Below are 25,852 nucleotides of genomic sequence, written 5' to 3' on the forward strand. Positions count from 1 at the left end.
GAAGGCCAGTGATTATTTTGCTTGTTTGTTTTAGAGTGCTGTTCAGCTTGGTGTATCTTTTTCCTCACAATTAGATTAATTTATGCATGTGTTGGCAGGAGTATCAAAGAAGTGGTATTATGGTCTTAGAGCAACATTAGGAAGCACATAGTATCCTATTATTGATATTAATTTTGCTAACTTGATTATCTCTTGGATTTTATCTGCTATATAATTTATCCACACTTGGTGTGGGAATGTCTCTTTATGTAAGCGGTAGAAAATAGAACCTAGTGGACAGAAGTTTAGGTCACTGGTGTCATGCTCTTGAAGTAAGGGGTCTTGACCTGGTCCTTTCTCTTCTGTTTGTCTCCTGACCATCTTGAGGTGAGCATCTTCCTCTACCATATCCTCCTTACTGTGGTCTGCTTCCCACAAACACAAAGGTAACAGGGCCAAGTGACTATGGGCTGAACTATGAACCAAGCTAATGTGTCCTCCTTATAAGCTGATTTCTTTCCCAAGTGCTTTCCCACAGCAGTGGGATGCAAACATAAAGACTTTATTTGTTGAGATAGGGTCTCTTTATATAGCTCTGGCTGTCCAGGAACTCTGTACACTACCAGGCTGGCCTCGAATTCACACAGGTTCACTTGTCTTTGCTGCCTGAATGCTGGGACTAAATATATGTACCACCCAGCCACATAATTTTTATTTAATATATTTATTCACTCTCTGTCCTTATTTTGATGTTCAAATTGTTCTTGATTTGTCCAGTGCTCCCCTGCTCTTTTGATGTGTGTGTGTTACAAGCATTTCCTTAATTTCTGGCAGAAGATGTTCTAGGTTTATCTTCTGGTCCCAAGCTGGATTTGCCATTTCTCTGAGGTTCCTGTTTTGGAAGAGGGTATATTTACAGCTATGGAAATTTCTAAGTTCATCTGAATACCTCCATTTTCATTCAGACCCAGGTTCATTTTAGCCTCTTTTGATTACAATTCCTTTCTGGAGATGGACAAACCTAGCTCCCATTACAAGCATTTACAATATAATAAATACAAAAATTATGATAAATTTACGTATTTGTTAATCCTATACAGCACAAAAAGTAGATTCAAAATTCCTAAAGAAAGAAAAAAAAATACTCAGTAGATTTGAAACTTTGTAAAACCATTAACCTTTTCTCAAATAGCACAATTATCTAATATTATCGTTTCCTCATCTTCCTGCCCCCCCCCCGCCTTTTTGCCTCCTTTTCTACTTTCTCCCCCAATCCTTCCTTTCTCCTTTCATTCCCTTCTTTTGTGAGAGAGCCTGTAAACTGTACTGGCCATGAATGTTTGATCTTCCTTTGTGAAGCCTCACTAATGTCAGGATTATAGGCCTGTCAAACCACACCCAACTACAAGAGTACTTTGTTAACCTACAAGGATAATGTATTCATAATGTGCATTTATATTTTAAAAATCTGGCTTGTCAGACTCAGCTATTTTCATTTTGACCACAGTCTTTTTGTTGTTTGTTTTGGGGTGGGGTTGTGGGGGTAGCCTTTTCATAGTATAACCCAGGCTGGTTTGTTATGAACTCATGATCTTTCTGCCTCAGCCTCCTGAGTGACCCTCTTCTCCCTCCTCCTTTTTTTGTTGTTATTGTTATTATTATTGTTTTGAGACAAGGTCTCACCATGTAGTCCTAACTGTCCTGTAACTAACTTGCTATGTAGACTACTCTGGCCTTGAACTCACAGAGATCCACCTCCCTCTGGGTCCCAAGTAATGGGACTAAAGGGGTGCTCCACCAACCCATATGGTGTGAGTTCCAGTTTCCATGCTTGTGGGTTTTTTTCATTTCTAGAATTGGGACCTGGTTCTTTTCTTATTTTTTCTTGTTTTCTGCTGACATTTTAATCTTGCCTTTAGTTTTATTTATTTTTTTCCTGATGTTTTGAGACAGTCTTAATTAGCCCAGGCTGACCTAGAATTCCGAGTCTTCCTGTCTTCACCTCCTGAGTGCTGGTGTTACAGGCCTATGTTACCACTCCTGGCTGTACCTTTTATCTTCCTGAAGATATTAAATATTTTACTTGGCCATTTAAAAGTCTATATAAGATGTCCTGTTTGGAGGCACTACAGGTTCTCATGGTCTCATTTCTGTTCTCATCGTATTTTTGTCTGTGTTCTTGGGTAGTTTATTGTGTCATTTATGTCTCTTGGTTACTTTGGTTTCAGATACTTTTTATCAGAAACTGTAGAGATGTTTGAAAGTTTCTGGTGCTGGTGCAGATCTTGTCTGAGATGTAAAGTTCATGAAGGACCAGCACCTAAGTCACTAGCAGCCCAGGGTCACGTTAGCTTCGGGTATTGAGGAAGAGCTTGGTTTGCTTCCAAGTTGGGTTGCAAGTTTTCTCTCAAGAGCCACTGCCCCATTTCCCAGCCTTCCAGCCGCTTCTTCCCAAATCAGTTGGTGCTGCAGTAGGGGAGAGAAGCTACAAATATGGGGTCCTTTCTGTGTGTGTTCTTTCTGGCCTGGACGCAGACCTTAGATTCTTTTCTTTCTTCCCTCCTTCTCTTCCTTCCAAGACAGTCTTGTGGTAAGTACACTAGGCTGGTCTTGAATTTATGATCCTCCTGCCTCAGCCCTGCTGAGTACTGGGATTTTGACACAAATTTTTATGATCTTGTTAAAATTACCAATGCCTTCCAGAGATTTAAAAATACTTTATTTTGCCTTATAGTAGATCTCAGTTGGAGGGGTGGTCCAAGTATCCAAAATGCTTAATCCATAATTTCTAAAATCAGACACAGTTTATTTCTGCTAACTTTATGTTTCTGTTTGCAGACCGAGGCAATGACAATTGGCTGATCAAATATGACTGTCCAATGGATAGTTCCAGTTGTCGGGTAAGAGGCTGATCTACATCTCAAAGAGGAGGGTGGGAGGACTAAGCCTTAGAAACACAAAATAGAGATTTAGGTACAAAAGCTCAAAAGAGTCGGAGAAACAGAGTTTAAAGTTAAGTTAATAATGCGTATAGTTTTTTCAATGTGTGTTTTCAGGAATATTCTGTTGAGTAATGTTAATTGGAATAGCATCAAGAAAAGGAGTAAGGCTGGAGCATACTGCAGACTCTCTTTCTTTCTTTCTTTTGAGCTTCGTGCTGCACCATAGCATAATAAAGGTCTGAGAAATACTATAGTAAATGAATCTACCTAATACTGTTTATCCCAGTGGTTTCCACTGTTTTAAGCCACGGACTTTTTTTTTTTTTTTAAATAGAGGACTCGGCAAGTTAGAAAAAACCGTCAGTGCTTTTTTTTTTTTAAAGATCGATTTCATGTGTATGAATGTTTTGTCTGTGAATCATATGCGTGCCTGGTGCCTGCAGAGGCCAGAAGAGTCTATGTGATCTACAGATGGCTGTGTGCCACCACACAGGTGCTAGGAATCAAACTTGTGTCCTCTGGAAGAGCAGCCAGTGCTCTTAACCTTGAGCCATCTCTGCTGTAATTTATGTTTCTGTGATGGCACCAGTGAGCCGGAAGAAATCAGGGAACCACATAGGCATAGTGTCCCTGGTGTAGCCTGTCAAGGCTGCTCATTCTTTCTACTCAGTTCCTGTCTGTCATTTTCTCGTTTGTTTGTTTGTCTGTTTTGTTTCTTGAGGCAGGGCTTCTCCATGTAGCCCTGGCTGTCCTGGAAGTAGTTCTGCAGACCAGGCTGGGCTCGAACTCACAGAGGTCTACCTGCTTCTGCCGCCTGAATGCCAGGCTTATCTTTTCCATTTTTATGTATCACTGAGGAATGATGATTACCTTGTATAAAAACAAGCCACCTGTCATCATTTTTGGTTTTGTTTTGTTTGAGACAGGAGTTCTCTGTGTAGCCTTGGCTGTCCTGGAACTATCTCTGTATAACAGGCTGGCCTTGAACTCACAGAGATCTGCCTGCTTCTCTGTCCCAAGTGCTGGGAGTAAAGGTGTGCTCCACCACCACCCAGCTGCCACCTGTCATCTTGATCCTGTTTTCTTTCTGGAAAATGGGGGCATTATTATCATTACCAGTAAAGTCATGTCTGAGCTAAAAGACCTTGGCTGGCTGATACAGATTTTTTCCCCTTCTATTCTCAAGTTACTGTTTTACCTTAGAATAACTTATAACTGTGTCTTTGTTTTTGTCATTTTCCTTCTTACTAAGGACTCAGGCAAGTCCTTATAAATGTACATGTCCCTCGAGTGTATGTGGTGTACACTTGTAACACCAGCATTCAGGAAGTGGAGACTAGCCTGAGCAATGTAGTAAGACCCCTGTCTCTGAGTGTAGGGCTTTGTGGCAAGGGATGTCAGAGAACCTTGAACAGATTATAAATGAAGCAGATGCCACTAATAAACCAGGTCTAGAAAACAATATGAAAGCCAGTAGAGGTTAGATGAAGAGTCTGAGATAAGGTGTCTTGCTGCTTTCTTGTTTGTTTGTTTGGTTGGTTGGTTGGTTGGCTTTTTGAGTACGAGTCTCTCTGTGTAGCCCTGGCCTGCCTGGCAAGTAGTTCCTCTGTGTAGCCTGACTGGCAAGTCTCTCTTTGTTCTGCAGGACACAGACTGGGTGGTGGTGAAGGAGCCTGTTATCAAGGTGGCTGCCATCGACAATGGGCTGGCTTTCCCACTGAAGCATCCTGACTCCTGGAGGGCATGTGAGTCTAAGAGCACTGGGCTGCTGAATTAGAGTTCATACTGTGGCTTTAGGCCTTTTACACAGTGGCTAGCAGCATATGGCAACTGTTTCACAGTATCGACTATTATAGTTTTTACCACTTATTATTTCCACTAGAGGTAATTAGGTAATGGGAGAGTAGAAGCATATGGGCTGGGTGTGTAGCATGTGTAAGGCCCAAGGGTTCTATCCCTAATTCTGCAAAGTAAGTAAGTGAGTAAGAAAGATGACTTTCCTCATTTTTACTTTGCATTCTTCTCAAACTCATCTTTTCATGTTTTATATCATTTGGGTTTTTGTGGATAAATTGCTGTCAGTGTTTTGTCTTCCTTGTTGTACTCCATACCCCATTATAACTGAGAATTTGTGGGAAGGAAAGGAAGTACCAGTCCAAAGTCACTAGCCTCCTTTGTATTGCCAGCCTTCATTTGCAGTACCATCTGAGAGTCCAGCAAGTAGTTGCTTCTGCATCGGCCTGTCTGTGGAAAGTCATGTGTCACCTGGGTACGAGCTTTGAGGCTAGGCAGCTCTGTGTGTGACTCCTGAGTCCTGTGTTTGCTAGTCATGCAGTCTTAGATCAGCAACTCCTGGAAGTGGATTTTGTTGATGATGTTGATTTTCTTTTGTACCAGTGAAAAGTTGTTTTCTTTTGAAAAGAACCCTGATAGAAGACCCAGGATGGGGACTTTTCCAACATCAGCTTTGCTGTGAGCCTTTTCTCTTTTCAGATCCTTTTTACTGGGCCTGGTTGCCTCAGGCGAAAGTCCCATTCTCTCAGGAGATCAAAGATTTGATTCTTCCAAAGATTTCAGACCCTAACTTCGTCAAGGATTTGGAGGAGGACCTATATGAACTCTTCAAGGTCAGCCCTGTTGAAAACGGCATTCTTCATGGTTTTCTAATTAGTCCTGATGCAAGCCAAGAAGGATTTGTCTTACACCTGTCTGACTTGAGTTAGCCAGAAGAGCAAGGTTACTACATACCAGCTGGAGCTGGTTTGGAGGGATTGAAAGGATTGAGAGAAATGCCAGTCCTAGTGTGTAGGCATAAGGTTGTTTGTGTAATTCAAATATTGATTTCTGTATCCCTCCCCCCATATCTGGTTGCAATCCTTGTTCTGAGAATCTCCAGTCTCAATGTTATGTAAATACTGCTCCCCAATGGTCCCCTGATATGCCAGTAAAGCAGCTTATAGCCAATCACTGAGTAGGGGAGAGAATAGGGCTGGATTTCCTGCCAGCCAGGGAAGCAGGAGTTAGAGGAAGAAGTAGGGGATTCAGCCTCAGGAGAGGTGCAAAAGATATCAGGAGAGGAGCTGGAGCAGGAAAGCTATAAATGCCAGTATCTCTGGAATGTATACTGGGAGGAAACCAGATTAGTTTAGAGGGTTAAGAATAGAGTTAATAACTGCTCAGTTATAGTGTTGTGAAGATTATTGTTAAACAAATATAAAAGAGTCTCAATTATTTGTATGATAGCCAGGTTAAGAGATAAAATACTGAGATACACAGTTTTGTAAAAATAACTTTAACACTAATGCTAGGGTGATATAACTCCATTTGCAGAGTGCTTATTTAGCATACAGAGAGCCCTGTGTTCCATCTCCACCACCACATGAATCCTGTGTGCTGTAGCACTCAGCTGGGGGAGGCAGGAGGATCAGAAGTTCAGTGTTCTAAGTGGGGCAGGAAACAGTCTAGTTACTTTCTAGCCCACTGCTTCCTTGCCACATACTTAATAAGCTACTCTTAGAAACTTAAGTTGAGGGTGGGGGGAAATGGGTTCCTGAGAGGCATTTGCACAGGTTCCATCATTTCCCTTCTCTTGCAGAAAGATCCTGGTTTTGACAGGGGCCAGTTCCATAAGCAGATTGCTGTCATGAGAGGCCAGGTAAGCCTGGGACATCCTCTGTTGTCCTTTCCCTGTGGAACAGTGACATCCTCATGTTGAGCAGACGTAGCAGGGTTGTGTTTGTCACCCTTTTAACTGTGTGCCATATATATTTGTTACTCTGCCCTAAAATACAGGAGAGGAAAGGTAGCCTTCTGCAATCTCCTACCTCTTCCATAGTGTTGATACCAGTATAGCTGACTCATTGATTGTTTAGCCCTGTACCAGCTGCTGTGTGCATTAATGGTAAGTAAATTAGCACACTGGCCTTGAGGCTGCATGCCTCAGTGGCTGAGAACTGGGCTCTGGGCTGGATCACCAAAGAAGTTACAGGTTCTATGCTGCTGGGCAGGAGTTTGCATTTCTTGTTTTTAAGAAAGGGTAGTGACACTGTTTTTCCCTGTTGTGAACAAGTGCATAAGAGGATTCATGGTAACTGTTAAGTGACAGTATTGCCTGTCACGTGGTAAGCATGCAGATACTCATATTTATAATTTTGTTGTTTGGGTTACAAGTTGTAGTCTTCCTTTCTGTTTCACCTTCAGAGGGAACTACAGAAACTTGTATTGTCAAAACTGTGTAGGCCCTAGCATGGCAGTGCATGTCTTTAATTCCAGCACTGAGGAGGCAGAAGCAGGTGGATCTCTGTGAATTTGAAGCCAGCCTGTTCTATATAGAGCTCCAGAGCAGTCAGAGTTATGTAATTATACCCTATCTCAAAAACAAAACTCTACTATTGGTGTCATAAGTAGCACTTAAAGAGAGCACAGCAGTAAAGCATGCAAATCAATCAGAGTACCTGGATATGAAGCCTGGGGTTTCCATTTACTACCCATGACATCTACTAAATCTCTCTTTCCTTCATTTTTCTCACGTGCTTGCTTCATGGAGCTATAATTAGATATATTGTTCAAAATAGTTGGACTAGTGCCTGATGTCAGAAAGTATTCAACACATATAGCTAATAATAACTTTGTAAATAGAAAAGTAAGTTTCTTGAATCCTTTTTTTCTCCCCCAAGACAGGCTTCCTCTGTGTAACAGCCTTGGCTATCCTGACACTCACTCTGTAAACCAGGCTAGTCTCAAACTCACAGAGATCCACCTGCCTCTGCGTTCTGAATGCTGGGACTAAAGGTGTGCACCACCACACCTACTTCTTGAATCTTTATCTTCTTTGAGAAGGGTTGTTTTATAGCCCAGGCTGGACCTAAAGTTACTATGTAGTCCAGACCTCTTGACCATTCTGCCTCCATTTCCAAAGTTCTAGGATTATAGGCATGTAGCTATAATTATCTTACTAATTTGAATCTTCACGGAATGTGTTAGTCTTTCCACCACAAGTATGTATTTACTTCTTCCTATCACTTAGCTAAAGGTGCCAAAGAGTGCTTTTGGGCTTGCTGAGCACGTTTTCCTTGGAAATGGAATAGTCAAGAGGTTTTAAGAGCTGCCATCTTAGTAATCTATCTGACCTTTCCCAAGTAAAGTAAGGGCCCAATGAGGCTGCCATAACTTTTGGAAAGCAACATTGTAGACCTGATATTACAGGCCTCAGCATGGAACTAGCTTGCTTACTAAGACAGTACAGGTGGCACCTCATTCATATCATACTGTCTTCTCCAGTCAGTTCTCCTCTCAGTCCCTTGACAGCACTGGAACAGCCTTCCCATTACACAGTTAGGGTCATCATCTAGGTAGGAGAGAATGGCAGGTGATTTTTTATTTTATCTTTCTCTCTACTTTGTGTTCTTGATGTCCTTGGAACAGCTTTGGCAGCAGGCTGTGATATAAACAAAGGAAGTGTTGGTTCAAACATAGTTTAATTGCATACCTAGGGGCGGACCTACAGTGATTCTGGCAAAGGACAATATAGAGGAAACTTGCAAGGAGCCCAGCAGAGAAGAAATCTGACCTATGTCACTTATTTAGAAACTGTTTGGATCAGTTGATGACCCTGTGGATAAATAATCATAGGGTAGGACTGTGTTTTGGCCTCTTGACTCAGAGAAGCACAGTTTGCTTAGTCACACACATTCAGGCAATTTACCTACTCTTCAGACGGGGCCAGGTATGTTGAAACACTGCCTGACAAAGGTGCTAGGAACTGAACTCACGTCCTCTGGAAGAGCAGTACATGCTTTTAGCCACTGAGCTTCCCAGCCCTCAATTCCTACTTTTGTAATTAGCCTACTTCTGTGGTATTTCTGTTATTTACTTTTTACTTGAAGGAGAGTACTCTTCTGCAGAGGCAGGCTTAGAGTACTAGGCCTTTCTCACTCATTTTGGTTTCTTTTTTTTCAATACAGATCCTAAATTTGACCCAGGCCCTAAAAGACAATAAGAGTCCCCTGCACCTTGTCCAGATGCCACCCGTGATTGTCGAGACAGCCCGTTCTCATCAGCGGTCTGCAAGCGAATCCTACACACAGAGCTTTCAGAGTCGGAAGCCCTTCTTTTCATGGTGGTAGCCCTAGAAGCAAGCAGAAGAAATCCTGCAGGTGACAGGCTGGGAGGAAGCCTGGAAACCCAGGTTCAAGGAAGCCAGAGAAGCTGGTTCACAGCAGAGCCTTTCAGAGCCCTTCCTCTCTGCTTGCCGCCTCCCTCAGGGCTTTCCTACCCACAGGGAGAAGCACAATCAGGTACAAGAGTGCTCCTGGACCTCCAGAGTGTTGGGAAGGCTGGTGTCCAGGCAAGGAGCCCAGGCTTGAGGAGGAGCAACTTCCTCCCAGTATTTGGTGGCAGGTTGGGAAAGTCCCATTTCCCTGACAACCCTCTCCATCCAGTTTTCTATTATATTCTGCATCAGAAAGAAACAAAAAACAAAACCCCAGCAGAATCAAATTTAAATGCTGTAGGAAAACCCAGATTAGACCCTCTCACATCAGAAGCCCTTAATGTAGAACCTAAATTTGCTTAGATGCTCTGATACTCCATGAACCGAGCTGTGTCAGAGGCCCATCCCTGGCCCACAGACAGAAGCCATTCCTTTCTGGTTTTGCCAAACTGGTCCTTCTCTTGCCACACTGGTATTGACATGTGGCAATGAGCAGGCTTTTGCTCTCTCAGAGGCTCTGCATACAGTCTTTCTGTTCTCTGCCCTGCTGCAGCTTGCCTGGCACTCAGCTGAAGCAGGAGAGGCTAGCCTTGGCAGTTCTGTTCTGCTAGAATGTGTAGCATGTGGAGGTGACTGACTTAGCCTAAGTGTATTCTGGGTGCTAGGAGTGCTCCAGGGGAGCCTGGCACAGCCTCATTCTGGGCCCTTAGTCTCCATCCTTTCCTACATGGTTTCTGTTGTATCCACCATTTTTCCCAATTTTTAAATGAGTTCAGTTTGGGTTCTGGGGTGGCTCTCAGCAGGGGTGTGGGTCAGTCAGTTTACAAGGGGCAAGGACAGCATCTTTGTTCTTGTGTTACCACTGCTGCCTGGAAAGCAATAGGACCTGTGTTCTGCCTCCTAACTGGCAGTGCCCCTTGGCTCCCTGCCTTGTCCTGGGCTGGTTTCTCCTCAGCTTCTTGGAGAGAGGCCTTCAAACAGTCCCCCAGTGCCTGCCCAGCTTAGCGTGCATCTTCCTGTTTCCAGATGCTTTCATGTGTCTTCTCCTTTGCCAGGTGTTTGAACCCTTTCTACACCAAAGCAAAGAATTAGCTTCAGGAGGGAGTAAAAAGGGGGACATCTGTGGCTAAGTAGGCAGCAGTGTTCCCACCCTGTGCTGTGGACCCTTGAGGGTTCTCACACTCTACAATTGGTCAGTCAGCCTTGGAAAGAAATTGTCTTGAAGGTTTAAAAAAAAACCAAAGAAAGGGAATGAGGACCACAGCTATGTGTCTTACCAGCCTGCCTGGTTCCCACCATCCAGGACACAGGGCAGAGGCACACAGCCCTCCCATCAGCTGGAGCCGGCTGCTCCCCGTCCATTCCAGCCCAGGAGTCAGCTTGCTATGGGCTTCCACTCAGCCTACACAAATTTCTGAGCACTGGATATGCATGCTCTATGGACAGAGGCCCTGTCTTTTGCCCCATCCTGACAATCCCATCTAGCCCACTTGGACTCTGGCCTCAGAAACCATGTTTGGGAGAATTCCTGCCTCCTCATCACGGGAGCCAACAGGGTTCATGTGACATTCTTCACAGACATCTTCTTACCAGCCTGTTGGTGAGATGCCCTCACTGGGGTGCTGGAGAGGGCCAGCGGTGCCTGGAGAGAACCTGGGGCTTCACCAGGCTCTGTGTACTGTCCTGCTCCATCCAGATCAGCTCTCCCATCAGAAGGAAATTGGGTCCAATGTAAGAGGCAGCCAGTGCCAGGCCTGGTGGGCAAGGGTGCAGGCGTCCTTCCCTGCCTCTCTCCCTTGAAGCCTGTACTCAGGTTGCCTTGAATGTGGACTTTGGGAGTGCCGGGAGCCCAGAGTGTCAGGTACTTCCAGAACAGCCGTCCCTCTGCCAACCTTAGGCCCATCCCCTATGTCTAGGAGTGGAAGCTGGTTGGCGAGCACTGCTGCCCCAATTCTTCTAATGCACTGTAGAAATTGTATGTATTGTATTTAAATCAATGCAAATGTATGAATAACAAATCCAGTTCTGACATCTTTGTCCAGTTTTCTTTGGGGGAAGGAAGACAAGGTAAATGCAGTTTTAAGGGCAGAGAGACATTTTCATGAAGTTACAGAGACTTGGCTCCTGACAACTGTTTCCTAAGATATTTCAAAGCCTGACCTGAATCTGCATCAGTAGTATGAAGACTTTTTTACAGATTTTTCTCTGATAAGATTTTTCTCTGGTAAGGAATCTATAGTTTTTGCCCTGGCCACTTCCTTAAAGGCAAATTCTGGGATTAAGTGTAGGGCAGGGGTTCTCAACCTGTGGGTCGAGACTTTTTTGGGGGGTTGTCAAATGACCCTTTCACAGGAGTCTCCTAAGACCATCAGAAAACACAGATATTTACATTATAATTTATAACAGTGGCAAAATTATAATTATGAAGTAGCAACAAAATAATTTTATGGTTGGGGTCACTACAACATGAACTGTATTAAAGGGTGGAAGTATTAGAAAGGTTCTGTTTCTCAAACGGCCCTTTAATAGTTACTTATGTTGTAGTAACTCCAGAGGCAGGTGGATCTTTGTGAGTTTGAGGCCAGTGTTGTCTACAAAGCAAGTCCAGGAAAACCAAGGCTATGGGGCGGTGGGGGGGGGGGGGGAAGGGTGGGAACACTGCTGTAGAGGCAAATTTAGGAGAGGTTGGCTTTTCTGCTTGGCCAGCAGAGAGCAATCTTGCCATATAGGAACACCACTGCCCCTTGGGGGTGGCTGGGAGAGGGGAGTGCTTACGAACACACAGTCTGGAGTGGTACAAAGATCCCTTCACCCCTAGGTTACCAGGCCATAGTGTGGCATGTAAGAGTGAGTGATTGGTCCTGTGTCATACACAGCTTGAATATGGTTGGCCTTTGATGGTGCCTTCTGAGAGAGGGTGCTCACCACAACTGCGGCCTCTACGAAGGACCCAGTACCCAAGTGCCTGCTGTGTTGATGGAGCAGCCTGTGGATCAGGACTAGCTGCAGAGCCCTCATGTCCCTTGCAATCTACTCTCCTTTTGAAGGGAAGCTGTAGCACCAGGATTTCCAGGGCCTGGAGTTGAGAAAGCACAGCTTACAGCCCAGATTTATCTCCTGGGGAATAATATCCTGTCCTTCCCTATGTGGGTGAAGCCTCTGTTTTGAGATTCTCCCCTTCTGTTAACAGACTCACACAATTCTTGATTCAAATGTTTTTTATTTTCCACTTAAACAAGTTTCCCCTCTGCACTGGCCTGTGGCACAGGGGTGTGAGACAGCTGGCTGCTGGGAGGTGACAGTAACTGTAGCAGTTAGTGGCAGAAATGGTGAGGTGCTTCATCTGAGTGCATGTTTCTTTTACCCAGTGGAATGCCATGCAGCCCACTTACACTGTTAAGTCAAAAAGGCTGAGGCATCAGCAACCTTGGTATCACCTTGCTTGGCAGGAACAGGTCTCCCACAGTGCAGAGCCCAGCAAATGCTGGTTCTGAGCTGAACTGAGGAGGACATTCTTATTGCCACTTCCATCCCTAGACAGGGCTCTGCTCAGGTCTCCTTTTTGTAACTCCATAAGCCCTTTGACAAACGTCCCTGCAGCATTCCAAAGAGCTCCCCACCTCTTCACTGGGTCAGTGTCTGATCTGGTGGAGGTAACCTGTGGGGTCTGGCTTATTCCAGTTTCTTTGGACTCTGGCACTTGTCCTCCGGGAGTTCCCAAATTGCTCACTGGAGGCCGTGTCAGTGGTGCTGTCCTGTGGGTCAGCTGTTGTAGAACTAGGCTCTGGCACCCTGTTGGGAACAAGCGTGTGATAAGCCAATGTCAGAATGGAGAGCATGGTGGAGAAGGAAGCTGTTCAGGATAAAATGAGACTGCCCAGAACTGTATGACAAGGTAAACCTTTCCAACTGTACGGTAAGAGGATGGGGCTAGATGGGGGAATGGGACATTCAAGTCTCTCCCTACCTTCCTCCCCCCCCCCCCCACCGCCTTGGGTCAGAATTTCTTTGTGTAGCCCTGGCTGTCCTGGAACTCATTCTGTAGACCAGGCTGGCCTCAAACTCACAAAATCTGCCTGCCTGCTTCCTGCATGCTGCACCATCACACAGTTTCTCCCTACTTTCTTTGCCTTGCATACATGGCACCATAAGTCATGCATATATGATGTCACTTAGTGCAAGCAGTGAACACTCACTTGCTATCTCATACCTAAGGATGTGTTCAGACTATGGAGGGTTCCAGTGGGGAACTTATGTTGAAGGGTTTAAGCCAGATAGTGTATCCAGGTCCGCTGAGGCTCACTGCTGCTGGGCCGCAGTGACATGGACAAAGGTAGGTGGCCAGAGGAAATCTCTATTGCTTGTAGGATTTCCACAGGACCTGCCTACATCATTATCTCTGCAGCCCTCCCTAAGGCTTTAGCCAGGCTTGCCTTTCAATTCTACTACTGGTAATTTTTTTTTTTCTTTCCAAACAAAATATTCCCTTTTTCCTGGCCAAGAGTCACTGTGAAATATGGTTGTACTGCTTTGCTGGGCTTTCTTTCCTATGGGGATGACAGGGTCATGTGACTCCAACAATAATATCTTTGAGGTACCAGGACCACAGCATATAAACATGAACAGTGAGGGCGAGTCACTGGCTCCAGGTCACACAGCCAGCGCAGTGCAGCAGGCATCCCTTGTACCTCTCCCCCTCAGCCCTCCCGTCCCAAGCACCTACCTAAGCCTGCTGCAGTGGTTCTGCCTCGGGGGCCTTTTCCTGCGCAGCCTCCTCAGGGCCTCGGCTACACGGTGATCCCCTGCACATTCCCAGATGATCTGGGCCCGTTCTTCAGCCAGCTGGTCCCCACTGCGCTGGAACAGGCCCTGGATCTGCACCAGCTCAGCATCCTGGAAGATGTTAGCAGAGGCCTGCTTGCGGCCCCGGGCCTCAGTTGAAACTTGCCACAGGGGTGGCTCGCTCACCACAGAGGCTGGGGTCCCCATCACCGGTGCTCTGAGGATGAAAGAGGTAGAGGCATAAACACTGACAGAGGTGCTGTCAACCAGCAGCTGGTCACAAACTGGACAAGGGAAAGTTAAAATGTATTCATAGAGAGTTATATATTTTCTATAAAATAGGCAGAGAGTGGAAGGGGTGCTGGGAACATAGCATGCATGAAGCACTGGGTTTGAGTCCCAGCCCCACACAAACTAGGGATGGTAGTACATGGCTGTAATCAGCACTTAGGAGATGGAGCCAGGAGGATTAAAGTCAGGATTGGAGAGAGGCTTGGCAGAACTGCTCTTGCAGAGGATGAAGCTCAGTTCCTGGCACCCACGTGGCTGCTCACAACAATCTGTAATTCCAATTCCAGGGAAGGAACCTGACACCCTTTTCTGGCCTCTGTAGGTCCCAGGCATGTATATGGAACATGGATATATATGCAGTCAAACCCTCATACACATGAAATAAAAGCAAATCTTAAAAAGCTAGAAAGTCGTCCTCAGGTATATAGTGAGTCTGAGGCCTGGACAACATGATGCCATCTTTAAAAAATGTGACACAAATACAAGCTTTTCTAGTTCACAACCTGCTTACAGCAGTAGCCCTCACCCTCACCTGCTGTTCTTTTGTTCTCTGGAAGTCTGAGTCATCACCCTGTTCAGAACTATTACTCCCTCCCTTGCTCTGGCCTTCCGTCCACATTATTACAGTAGTTTACACACACACACACACACTGTCCTAGTTTCTATCCTAAGAAGCCCACTCTCTTTTCAAGACTTGTATTAAGATAAACCCAGATAAAATCAAAAGTGTAAAATAAAAGTGTATTTTATCTGGAAAATAGGAATAAGAAAACCTGTCTCAAACACTATTACAGAACCCAGTTAAAACCTGTGTGGTAGATAGCCCCCAGGAACTAGTGGATCTACATGCTGAGAATGAAAGATAAGTGACCACGGCACACTTTCAGGCCAATGAGAAAGGCAAGTGTGGTGTTTACTGTGCACTGGCTGAGGTGCATGACATCAGTCCTCAACCCCAGAAGATGTTGTTACACTATCTCACTGCAAAAGAAGCAAGAGCTCAGGTTGCACCATGTCCTTTGACTGTGGCCCACAGTTTAAACCACTGGGGCCACCTGCTTTCCAGGGCAAGCATTTTAGCCCACTTTCTCACATTTCCATGGGGAGTGAAGGACAATAGCTACCCGACAGGTGAAGTGTGTGCAGTATTTAGAATGAAGGCTGCTGACTAGCTTTGAACCGGTGGTACCTTTCAGAAGAAAATCTCCAGCTGAGACTAAAGAATTCTAGGACTGCAGTCCAGCCCAGCACACAGGGCGCTGGCATGTGAATCATGTGGCTTTTTAGCCTTGGTTCTGCCACTCGCTAGTTCATAGGCCTCAGGAATAACCCATCTTCTCTGCGCCAGTTGCTTCTGCTGCTCTGAGAGCAGGTTGACAACTGGTGGTCTTAGAGGGCTGGCACTAGTGTTGAGTCAGCAATGCCACAAGGACAGGTCTGTACTGAAGAACATTGCTCACCTGTTCCTGGTTGTCTGGGAGCTGCGTGTGTGGACAGGTCTAACTAATTAGCTTCCAGAAAACGCCTCAACCAGGCGTTACCTTCTGCTCCCCACCCCCAGCATCCCTAAAGGACAGATACTGTTCTGCTACAGTGGGGGGAGGGGTCAGAATCTGGCAGAAGCGGAACACTGCTTAGTGGGCAAGCTGTAGACTCTTAGGCTGGTCTGGAGTGGTAGAAGAAGGGGTGACGTCCCGTTTTCAGAGTCAGCAATCTCATGCTCTCAGTAGAGGAAGAACAGACTGAGGCTCAAATAGCACTGTCTGGCAGGAGGAAATGGCTGTCCACTTAATTCCAGCAACTTCTACAGGCCTGCAAGGCTTTGAACTGGCCAGCCCCAGTGAGCTGAGTTACACCCAGGCAAGAAACCATGGTGCAGTCTGGTGTCCAGCCTCAACCACACCCTCTATGAGCTCGGGGAAAGCCTGGCACCTCCGGATTTTGAGGCCCTTCACTTGTGGGAGCTTCACCCTGGGATTCAGACAGCAGAGTAAAGGATTCCAGGCGGGGTAAGATAGTAAACATTTGGAAAACTGATGACGTGGGAACACTGTCAGAAGACACTTCCTGTCTCATTCCATTCAGCCACTACTCTCTTCCTAATTTCCGGGATAAGACCTTATGCCAGGAAGCTCAGTGTATAGTTGAACAATGGTATTTTTTAAAACTGGAAAATGAAAGCATGGGCCTATTAAAAGATTGCAGGCAGAGCTTTCATTCTGGAGCTGACATAAAAGATAAGCATGGGTCTGTACACAGATGAGGAAGGACTTCAAATAGACACAATAGGTATGAACCCCCAAAGTAAATACTGGGTGTGGAGGCTGACAAAGTTCAACTTATTTTGAGTCAAGCATTAAAGGAAGACGATCGAGCTCTTCACAAGGATGTAAGACCCACCTCACCCAGCCAGTGGACTGGCAGCACAGACCACATTCAGTGGGGGCATTCTCTGTAGCATGTGCTATCAGCTCCACTGTTGGTCCGTTTCTTATCCCACCACCTCCTCTTAGGAAGGTGCAGGTATCCCTGGAGGCAGAGCACACCCAGGTGGGGGCCATTTCCTGCTCCCTACTCAGGCTGCCACCTTTGAATAACCTTGGATGGCAATTCTATAATTCAGGTCAAGGGACTCTTAGAAAACAACAGAGGCAGACAGACCTGTGGACAACAGGCAAATTCGAGGTTGCTGCTCAAGTGGGGAACACATTCGAATGGACCCCTGTTCCACATACTGCTGGCTTCCAAATCTGTGCTCCAGAGAAACTGGGCCCTATCCCAGACTGGTTTTCAGGCATGACCGAAAGATGAACTATAGAGCAGGGACAACCCTTTTTGATAGAATCCAAAACTCCCAAGGTCCTGGCAGGGGCGCTGGTCACTGAGTGACCTTGGACAAGTCTCCCTTTTCCTTTGATTCATTTTGTTCATCGATCAAAATGGTGAGAGGGAAAACTCCTTACTGGGTACAGAGATGAAATGCGAGGGTGTCCATCTTAGTACCCGGCATACTATGGACACTCCACATTGTATACTTGTTGAATGAGAAATGAAGCCAGGGGAAGGCTATTAACACGACTATATAGGAACATGGTTATCACTGACGTGCAAAAACTACCCAGGAGGCTTCAAAGAGACTGGTTTTGTGACTACATAGAAGGGCGCTTGCTGTGTCAAGCACAGAAGAGCACTTTTGAGGACTTTTCGGTCCTTGAGGTGGCACCCTAATTCCCCCTTGAGGTGAGCACTTTTGTTAGACTCATTTTCCAGACGAAAAGGCTGAGCTGAAGGAGTAAGTTGCTCTAGCACGAGGCTGGTACATGGTCGTGGGCTACTAACCAGGTGGTCTGACCTGGGCGCCTACCAGTGTTATTTTGGCTCAGATGGCTGAAACAAGGCGCAGAAGGTTCTGAAACCTCTCGAGAGCCTGCCATCTGCGTCTGAGGGTTTTGGAGGTCGCCACGATCCGCAGACAGGGCTCCCACGCCAGCCTCTGCGCTGGAGTTAGAGCGAGCGGAGATAGAGCAGGGCGCCATGAGAAGTTAGATTAGTGACGAGCCAACCTATAGCCAGTTCCAGCAGGATCCCCAATCGGGATCCCGCTGCTAAGACGCCCACTCTAACCTCTTCTCCGGCTTTTCGAAAGGGCGGGCGCAGCTCCGGGCTGCCTGCGGTGATCACCAAGGCCAAGCGGAGGTAGGTGACAGGCTAAGAGCTTGGGATAGAGTATCTTAGCCGAAGTTACAAGGGCGACACTCCCAGCACCGTGGGCCCCAAGGGCTCAGAAGTGGCGGCTGACAGGAGCCCCTAAATGGATCTAGGGCGTGCGACCCCACGGACTCCTAGCAGCGACCGTCCGCCCGCGCGCTCCCGCGCAGAGCTGAGCCGGACCGTGGCCTACCTACCTGGTTGCCTTGGCTGCCCGAGGCGGGCGGAACGCAGCCCGGAGCCTGGCCGGGCCGCCTGGATCCCAGCCACAGTTCCTCGGAGAAAGTGCTGCGAGCCCCTCACAGCCAATCGTCGGCCGCAGCCTTGCAGCTCGCCGCCGAGCCAGCCTTCCCGAGAGGAACGCGGAGGCTCCGCCGGCCAATCAGCCGCTGCCGAGGGGGAAGGGCGTGTCCCGCCCCGCCCCCTCTCCGTGCCCGCCTCCAAATCCTGTGCGGAGACTCCTTGAGTCCAATCCCCGCAGAGTGTTGGCGAGGGGCGTGTCCTCCGGGTCCTCCCCTTTCCAGCACGCCCGCCCTCCCCAGGCCCGCAGGCGCCCCCTCGGCTGACGTCAGTCCCGGGGCTCGGCTCCGTTGTGCCCTTACGCACGCAGGCGGGGCGGGGTCGCATTCCTGCCCCCGGGTGCGGCGGAGGCTGCCGGCCCTGCAGGGTACACGTGACGATTGCCCCTTTTCTGGGACGAGTTTGAGCGCGCGTGGGCGTCGAGTTCCGGTGTTAAGATCTTCGTGACCTACGGCTCCTAATATTCACCTCACCTCTGGGCCCGCGTTCCGAATGATCTTCAAATCTTGTAGCAACTGTGAGAGTTTGGGCCAGTTACCTGAGGGAGGAAGTACTTCAAAGTTCCTTACTCGTTGGACATTTTCACTGCGACCCTTTCCAGTTCTGTTTCCTTGATGGGCAGTAGCAGAACTGCAGCCCTTACCTTGAGGTAGTTAAGAGTCTAGCGCGAGCGGCTATACCACATAGTATGTGACTACAATCGTGAGCACGTAAAGCTGGAAGAAGGTAAAGAGGAGGCATCTTTGGGAGGACCTGGAAGCCACGAAAAGGAACATAACCAGTGAAAGGAAGGAGCTGAAGTTTTTAGAACGAGAAAGAATGGATCTGGGAAGAATGAAAGTAGAAGGTAGAAAGCATGCAGGAGCCAGGCTAGAGCTTTTTTCCAAGGAGATGAAATGAGGTTTGGAGATTTCGCTATGAATAGCCGTGCTGGGAAGCAGAATTCGTGGGCAGGCAATGATGCTAGCCTAGCATTTGCCCCTCAGAGAGTCTACAAGCAAGGAAATAGTGTGACTTGGACTTATGAATAGGGATTCTGCGGCCCTGTAATGCCGTCTACACTTTATAAGTGTTGGCTTATTTCCTCGTGGTATTCAGTTTGCATTTTCAGAAGGTCTCGCCAATTCCAAGGAAGTTGAATTGGAAAGGACGGAAATGATTTGCAGGGGATCCATGAGGCTCTTTTTTTCCTTCTTCACTGCTGGATGTCTGGTCCGTGAGCATGCAAAGCAAATGCTCTACCACTGAACTACTTACTATGTGCCCAGCTCTTGTCTGTCTGTCTGTCTGTTGCTTTGAGATAGGGTTTTACTCTGTAGTTCAGACTGGCCTGGAAATTCCATCCTTCCAACTCAGCCTCTTAAATGCTGGGGTAATTGGCACTTAGAACCGGGCACAGCTCCATCAGACTCTGGAGAAATGCTTGTCTCCTCCATGGAGGGCTTGTTTGTGCTCTTGTACAGAAGTGTCAGGAAGGGTGCCTGGGCAGCAGGGGTAGCCAGCAAGTTCCCCTCACTTTTCTCACTTCAAAGTTGACATTCTAAGTTTAGTTTCTCTTCTGTAAAAGTTCCAGGTGGGGAGGAGATGATGAGTGCTGGAGAGATGGCTCGGCGGTTAAGAGCACTGGCTGCTTTTGCAGAGGACCAGGGTTCATGTCCCAGCACCCACATGGCAGCTCATGGTCATCTGTACCTCCGGTTTCAGAGGATCTGACATCTTCTCTGTCTCTGAGGGCACTGAGCACATAACTGGTGCATATATACTCAAGCAGATCACTTGTACACACATTAAAAAAAATGTAAACATTCCACTACCTGGGATTTGTGGGATCCTTTGTGCAAGGTGAAGGGGAATTTGGTCTAGCTCCTCTTTGTCCCTCTGCACAGAACAACAAAGGGATGTCTGTAAGGGTGGTTTCTCTGCTTTTCCTGAAGTCATGGGCAAATGAAGAGAGACAGAGATTCAAGAGCAGGACCACACAAATGAAATTAGCAATGCCCATTCCTCTCAAAGTTTGCTTCCAGATACACCGCTGAGGAGGGCCCAGGCCAGGCTTCACACCCAGGGACCCTCTCTCACCCACTCAACGCCCTAAGCCCCGAGGAAGCCAGACTCTCAGTGTACCATGGTTGAAGGACTCAGGAATTCTGATGCCACCAGCTCTGACGTACACACACCCCTGCATGAATCAGGAACTTGTGGCTTCTGGGTCAGATGTGACTAAGGCTGGGTGGGGAATGTCTGCTGTCTCCAAACAGTCTTGCAGGCATGTACTGGAGCGCTCTACACGGTGGAACCGTTTCCACTGCCACAGTTACATGATTCAGTATTTCTAATGAGTGGACAGGGCACTCCCCTAGTCATGTGGGCCACGAGAAACCTCGCCAGCAATGGGGATATGTGAGGCTCACAGAACTGTGGCGGAAACGGTGACGACCAACAAAAAGGGCCCTGTTTGTCTTCAGCCAGGCTCTCTTTTTGTAGCTCAGATGGGCCTCAAATCCCAGATTCTCTTGCTTCAGCCTCCTGGGTTCTGGGATTACAAATGTGGGTCACCATACCATAGCTTTATGGGGCCCTGTTTAGAGGAATGTCCCCTAGTGCCATCCAGGCAAGGATTTGCTTTCATCCAGGGCCCAGATTGAGATGGTATGAATGGGACTGGGGAGATGGCTCAGTGGGTAAGGGTACTGCCACCAAGCTTGGGAACCTGAGTTTGACCCCTGGGACCAGCATGACAGGAGGAGAAAACTGACTCCACATACATCCTTGACATTGGCATGGAGACATATACACATACACAGTACATAAATAATAAAATAAAATAAAAAATGAAGATGAGAATAATGAAGATATCTTCTGGGTTGTAAACTTCATAGAGTCCAAAAAAGAAAAAAAGAAAAATAAAAAACTCAGCAATTAAGATAGATAACATCTCTTTGGGAACAACATCAAAACAGATGCCACAAATCTGAGATGAACAAAATATGAAAATTTAAAGTACAGACAGGCCTTTGTTGTTAAGGCTCTGATTTATTTTGTAATAAATCCCAGCAGCCCTCTGTCTCCAGTCATGTCGCAGCAGCAGCTTCATGAAGACTGATGGTAGCCTGGGAGCACGTTGGGCAACTCTGGTTTTGATTAGTTTTGGCTGGGGGTTTTCATCCATTTTTTCACCCAGTTCAGGACCTGGAAAGATATTTGCATAAGAGCATATGAGACATGTAGTTGATTCATACTCCTGTATGGTTCAACCTGGTGCTGTTTTCACTCCCAAGGAAAGGGTTTCTGCTTATTCTTCTTTAAGCAAGTGCTTGAACCTTTCTGCGCCTCAGCTTTCTTGTCTTTAAAATAGGGATGATTGACACTGCAGCTGCAGCTTGGTTGTAAAGTGTGACAGCATGAAAGGCATCAGGGGCTCAATCCTCAGCGCTGCAGAATAAACAATGACATGTTTAATACGAGATTTAGTGTGAGTGTTCCTGTGACAATGGAGAAAATACTGCAGGCTAAGAGCTTCAAACAGCCACAGGCTGAAAATATTTTATTTTCCTGATTATTTGTTTATTTGTCTATCTGTCTGTCTGTCTGATTTTGAATGTTTCAGTGTAGACCAGGGTGGCCTCTTAACTTGATATGGAGCCAAGGATGCCTCTGAACTTCCGATCCTCCCTCTGTACTAGCTTATGTGGTCATGGGATTGAACGGAGAACTAAATCCCCAGCTCTTAGACTGAAAAGATTTGAAAAAGGCAAATGAGGTACAGAGGAATGATAGAGCGTTTACCTTGCACATGTGAGGTCTTATGTTTAAGTCCCGGGATTCCAATTAAATAAAATAAAAATAATTTTATTTTGACAGAAAATGTATGAGAAAAAGTATGTTGTATAAACATGTGTAGACATATGCATGTTTATGTATGTGTGTGTGTGTTAGTGTTATGCTGAGATCAAATCCAGGGCCTCATACGTGCTTTTCCTGTGCTCTGCAATGGAGCCACACTCCAGCACAAATACTTGGCTATTTCATATAAGAGACTCCAGCATCTACAGATTATTGCATTTATAGGGACTGGTCTCAGCCCCATTCCCCGCAGATCCTGTCCATGTGCAGGAATTGGTTCTTTCCTTCCACTGTGTGGATTGTGGGTATTAAACTCAGATAGTCAGGCTTTTGATGGCAAGCATCTTTACCCACAGAGCCATCTTTCTAGAGCCCGACTCAGTCTTTCATCTCTTTTCCTTTCCTTCCTTCCTTCCTTCCTTCCTTCCTTCCTTCCTTCCTTCCGCTCTCTTTTTCTTTCCTTCCTTTCTTTTTTTCTTTCTCTCTCTCTCTTTCTTTCTTTCTTTCCTTTTTCTTTCTTTCTGGATTTTAGAGACAGGGTTTCTCTGTGTAGCCTTGGCTATCCTATACTCCCTTTGTAGACCAGGCTGGCCTCTGAAGGACATTTTGGTTGCCTGCACGTTTGAAAAATAGTGAATCAAGCTTCTCTGTGCATCACTGGACAGGCTTTTGTGTGGATGTTAAACTCATTTGAGCAAAGAGCAAAGAACACAATTACTATAATAAGGCTATGCTAAGTTATATAAGGAACTGTCAAACTGTCTTTCAAAGTGGCTGGTCCATTTTGCATTCTCATGAACCATGGGGCTTTTGTAACATCACAAACTTGCCAACATTTGATGTTGCCTTTGTTTTGGATTTTAATTTATTAATATTATTATTATTTACTTATTAGATAAGACCTTGTTATGTGGATATGGTGACCTCCTTGCTGCCATCCTTCCTCCTCTGTTTCCCCAAAGCTGGGATTATAAGTATGCACCACTATACCCAGTTAAGGATTTTGCTCATTATAATAGGTACTCATGCATTACACTGTTTTTTTTTTTTTTAATCTGCAATTCCCTAAAGACACAAGATGTTAAACATATTTTCATTTGCGTTTTTGCCATCCATAAATTTTGGTGATGTTTCAGGCCTTTGGCTCATTTTCGACAGAGCATTTATTTTTCTTTGTTGAATTGTGAGAGTTCTTTGTTTATTTCAGCAGTCCTTTATCAGATGTCTTCTGAAAATATCTCCTCCTATTTGTCCCAGGTCCTCTTGCTCCTTTGATAGTATTCATACATTGATTTTAAATAATGAGGACAATCTTTCCTCAACATCTGTTAAATTTATCCTCACATTTCATCAGCTGAAACTGGATTGTATATTCAGTCTTAAACCATTGCAAATAGAGCAACAGATTGCCATGATGATCCCAAACCAGTTCACACCCATGGTTTACTCCTGTACACATTGCCATCTGATATCTGAACAAACAAGTTGCTAGCAGGAGCAAGAGGGAACGGCTGGCAGGTGAGCAATTCCTGTTTACCGCAGATGCTGCTGCTGACGGATCTGGGAACTCAGGAGGTATGTGTGAAAGAGGCTTGTCCTTTCTACAGTCTGAATTTCCTAAAGAGCCTTCCCTTACTCTGGTCCAAATTTAAAGCCAGCAGCCCAGATGGAGACCCTGCAAATGGCTTGGAGTAGTGAGCTTTAATACGGTGCATATTGCTTTCAAAATTAAAAACAAACTTAACAAAGTATTGTGCCTTTTGTTGATATAGGTGATAAAAAGTATAAATGTCTTTCAGCATAAAAAACCATTGTGTGGGGGCCGGAGAGATGGCTCAGAGGCTAAGAGAACTGGCTGCCATTCCAGAGGTCCTGAATTCAATTCCCAGCAACCACATGATGGCTCACAACCATCTAGAATGAAATCTGTATACATAATAAATAAATCTAACAAAACAAAACAAAAACATTATGTGACATGGTTCAAGGCACTGAATACCCTTAGAACTTTAATAATTTTTTGTGGTGTCCATCTTTCACCTTCCAAATCAGGTTTTACTAATACATCAAAAGCACTTGTCATCTACTGATTATCAGAATGACTCCATGTAACGATGTAATATTATCAGGATGTATGTGATGCAATGTCACACTGTAATGTGATAGATGGATGTGATGGTTGATGCACTGTCAAGGTGATCAGCATCCATTCATGACAGAGGGCAGAAATGGCAGCATGACAGGCAGCCTTTCTCCATAAGACGGGGCTTTACAAAAGCCTGTAGGGCATTTTAATTAGTGATTGACGGGGGCAGGTCCAGCCCACTGTGGGTGGTGCCATCCCTGGGCTGGTGGTCCTGGGTTCTCTAAGAGAGCAGCCTGAGCTAGCCACAGGGAGCTAGCCAGTAGGCAGCACCCTCCACGGCCGTTGCATCAGCTCCTGCCTCCAGGTCCCTGCCCTGCTTGGGTTCCTGTTCTGACTTCCTCGGTGATGAACAAAGATGTGGAAGCGTAAGGCAAATAAAACTCTTTCCTCCCCAGCTTGCTTTGGTGATGGTGTTTTGTCACAGCAGTAGTAACTGTAACTAAGACAGGGCTTAACTCTCATTCCCGTTTTTGTTCAGTTTGGGACCCAGCCCATGGCATGGTCTTCTCTACATTCAGGCCAGATCTTCCTTCCTGAGTTTATTTTCTCTGGACACACCCTTGCAGCAGTATGTAGGTGTTACCCGGTAGGTGGTTCCAACTCCAGGCAAGTTGACAGTAAATATTAGCCATCACAGTTCGAGAGTATGCCTTCCTTGCCCACAACGTTTCTGTTAGGGTCACCATCCACAGACTCAGATGGGGCCTTTCCCACCACCATGGGTGTCTTGGTTACTTTTCTATTGCTGTGATGAAGCACCATGACCAAGGCAACTGATAGAAGGAAAGATTTATTTAGGCTAATGGTTTCAGAGGGATAACAGTCCATACGGTGGCTTGGTGGCTGCAGGCCCTGAGGCTGGAGCTGAGAGCTCACATCTTGAGCCACAAGCTGGAAGCAGAGACCATTCTTGGAATGTAGTTAGTCCACCTCCAGTGTCACACTTCCTCCAACAAGGACATAACTCCTCTCCTAGACCTCCCCAAACAGTACCACCAGCTGGTGACCGAGTATTCAAATGCCTGAGACCGATATCACAGTATCACTCAAATGACCACACTGAGATTCCCCTTGGCACCACTTTTGCTATTTTTTAATGAAAAGTCGTGATTTTATTCTATAGGATATAAAACAATGTGCATAGATTTGACACTTTATGGTTTGGTTTTCACTTTAGGGACAGGGAAAAAAACAAGTTCAGTTGGTTTCCGTACAAGCATGAAGACCGAGTTTGAATTTCCAGAATTCATGAAAACAAACAAACAAACATGGCAGTGTGCCCCTTTCATCCCAGTGCTGGAGAGGCAGAGATAAGAGGGTCCCTGGGGTGATTAACAGCCAGTCTAGCCGAAAGGCTGAGCTCAAGGTTCAGTGAGAGCTCGAAAAACGTGTCTCAAAAATAAGTTGAGGCACAGAGACATTGCTCAGTGGTTAAGAGCACTAGATTCTCTTCCAAAGGACCTGGGTTCAATTCTTAGCATACACATCGTGGCTCACAACTGTCTTTAACTCCATTTTCAGGGGATCTAACATCCTCTTCTGGACTCTGAGGGCACCAAGCATGCGTGTGATACATAGGCATACAAGTGGACAAAACATTCACACAATCAAATAGTAAAAATGAAGTAATAATGTTGAGAGAAGGGCTGG

General features: G+C 46.1%; 2 protein-coding genes across 2 annotated transcripts in view; one reads left to right on the forward strand and one right to left on the reverse strand.

Moving 5' to 3' along the window:
* Positions 1 to 11,161, forward strand: part of Pi4k2a (phosphatidylinositol 4-kinase type 2 alpha) — a 32,174-nt gene extending 21,013 nt beyond the window's left edge. The window contains exons 5-9 of the mRNA XM_060389684.1: positions 2,818 to 2,879; positions 4,567 to 4,666; positions 5,415 to 5,548; positions 6,517 to 6,576; positions 8,885 to 11,161. Coding sequence (XP_060245667.1) covers positions 2,818 to 2,879; positions 4,567 to 4,666; positions 5,415 to 5,548; positions 6,517 to 6,576; positions 8,885 to 9,046 — 518 coding nt within the window. The 3' untranslated portion in view covers positions 9,047 to 11,161. The remainder of the gene's footprint in view (positions 1 to 2,817; positions 2,880 to 4,566; positions 4,667 to 5,414; positions 5,549 to 6,516; positions 6,577 to 8,884) is intronic.
* A 1,171-nt stretch (positions 11,162 to 12,332) lies between these two features.
* Positions 12,333 to 18,284, reverse strand: Avpi1 (arginine vasopressin induced 1). Its single transcript, XM_021662671.2, has 3 exons — positions 18,111 to 18,284; positions 13,856 to 14,131; positions 12,333 to 12,924 (listed from the first exon to the last, which is right to left on the reverse strand). Exons 2-3 carry the CDS (start codon positions 14,119 to 14,121, stop codon positions 12,765 to 12,767), a joined length of 426 nt encoding a protein of 141 aa, XP_021518346.1. The 5' UTR covers positions 14,122 to 14,131; positions 18,111 to 18,284; the 3' UTR covers positions 12,333 to 12,764.
* Positions 18,285 to 25,852: the final 7,568 nt, after the last annotated feature.

This window comes from Meriones unguiculatus, chromosome 1, assembly GCF_030254825.1.
Source record: "Meriones unguiculatus strain TT.TT164.6M chromosome 1, Bangor_MerUng_6.1, whole genome shotgun sequence".
NCBI classification, from domain to species: Eukaryota; Metazoa; Chordata; class Mammalia; order Rodentia; family Muridae; genus Meriones; species Meriones unguiculatus.

Excerpts from the sequence above, each read along its gene's own strand:
- Avpi1 (XM_021662671.2), bottom strand. The coding sequence starts at position 14,121 with ATGGGGACCCCAGCCTCTGTGGTGAGCGAGCCACCCCTGTGGCAAGTT. Across the intron at positions 12,925-13,855 it reads AACCACTGCAGCAGGCTTAG|GGTGCCAGAGCCTAGTTCTA; the intron begins GTAGGTGCTTGG and ends TGTTCCCAACAG.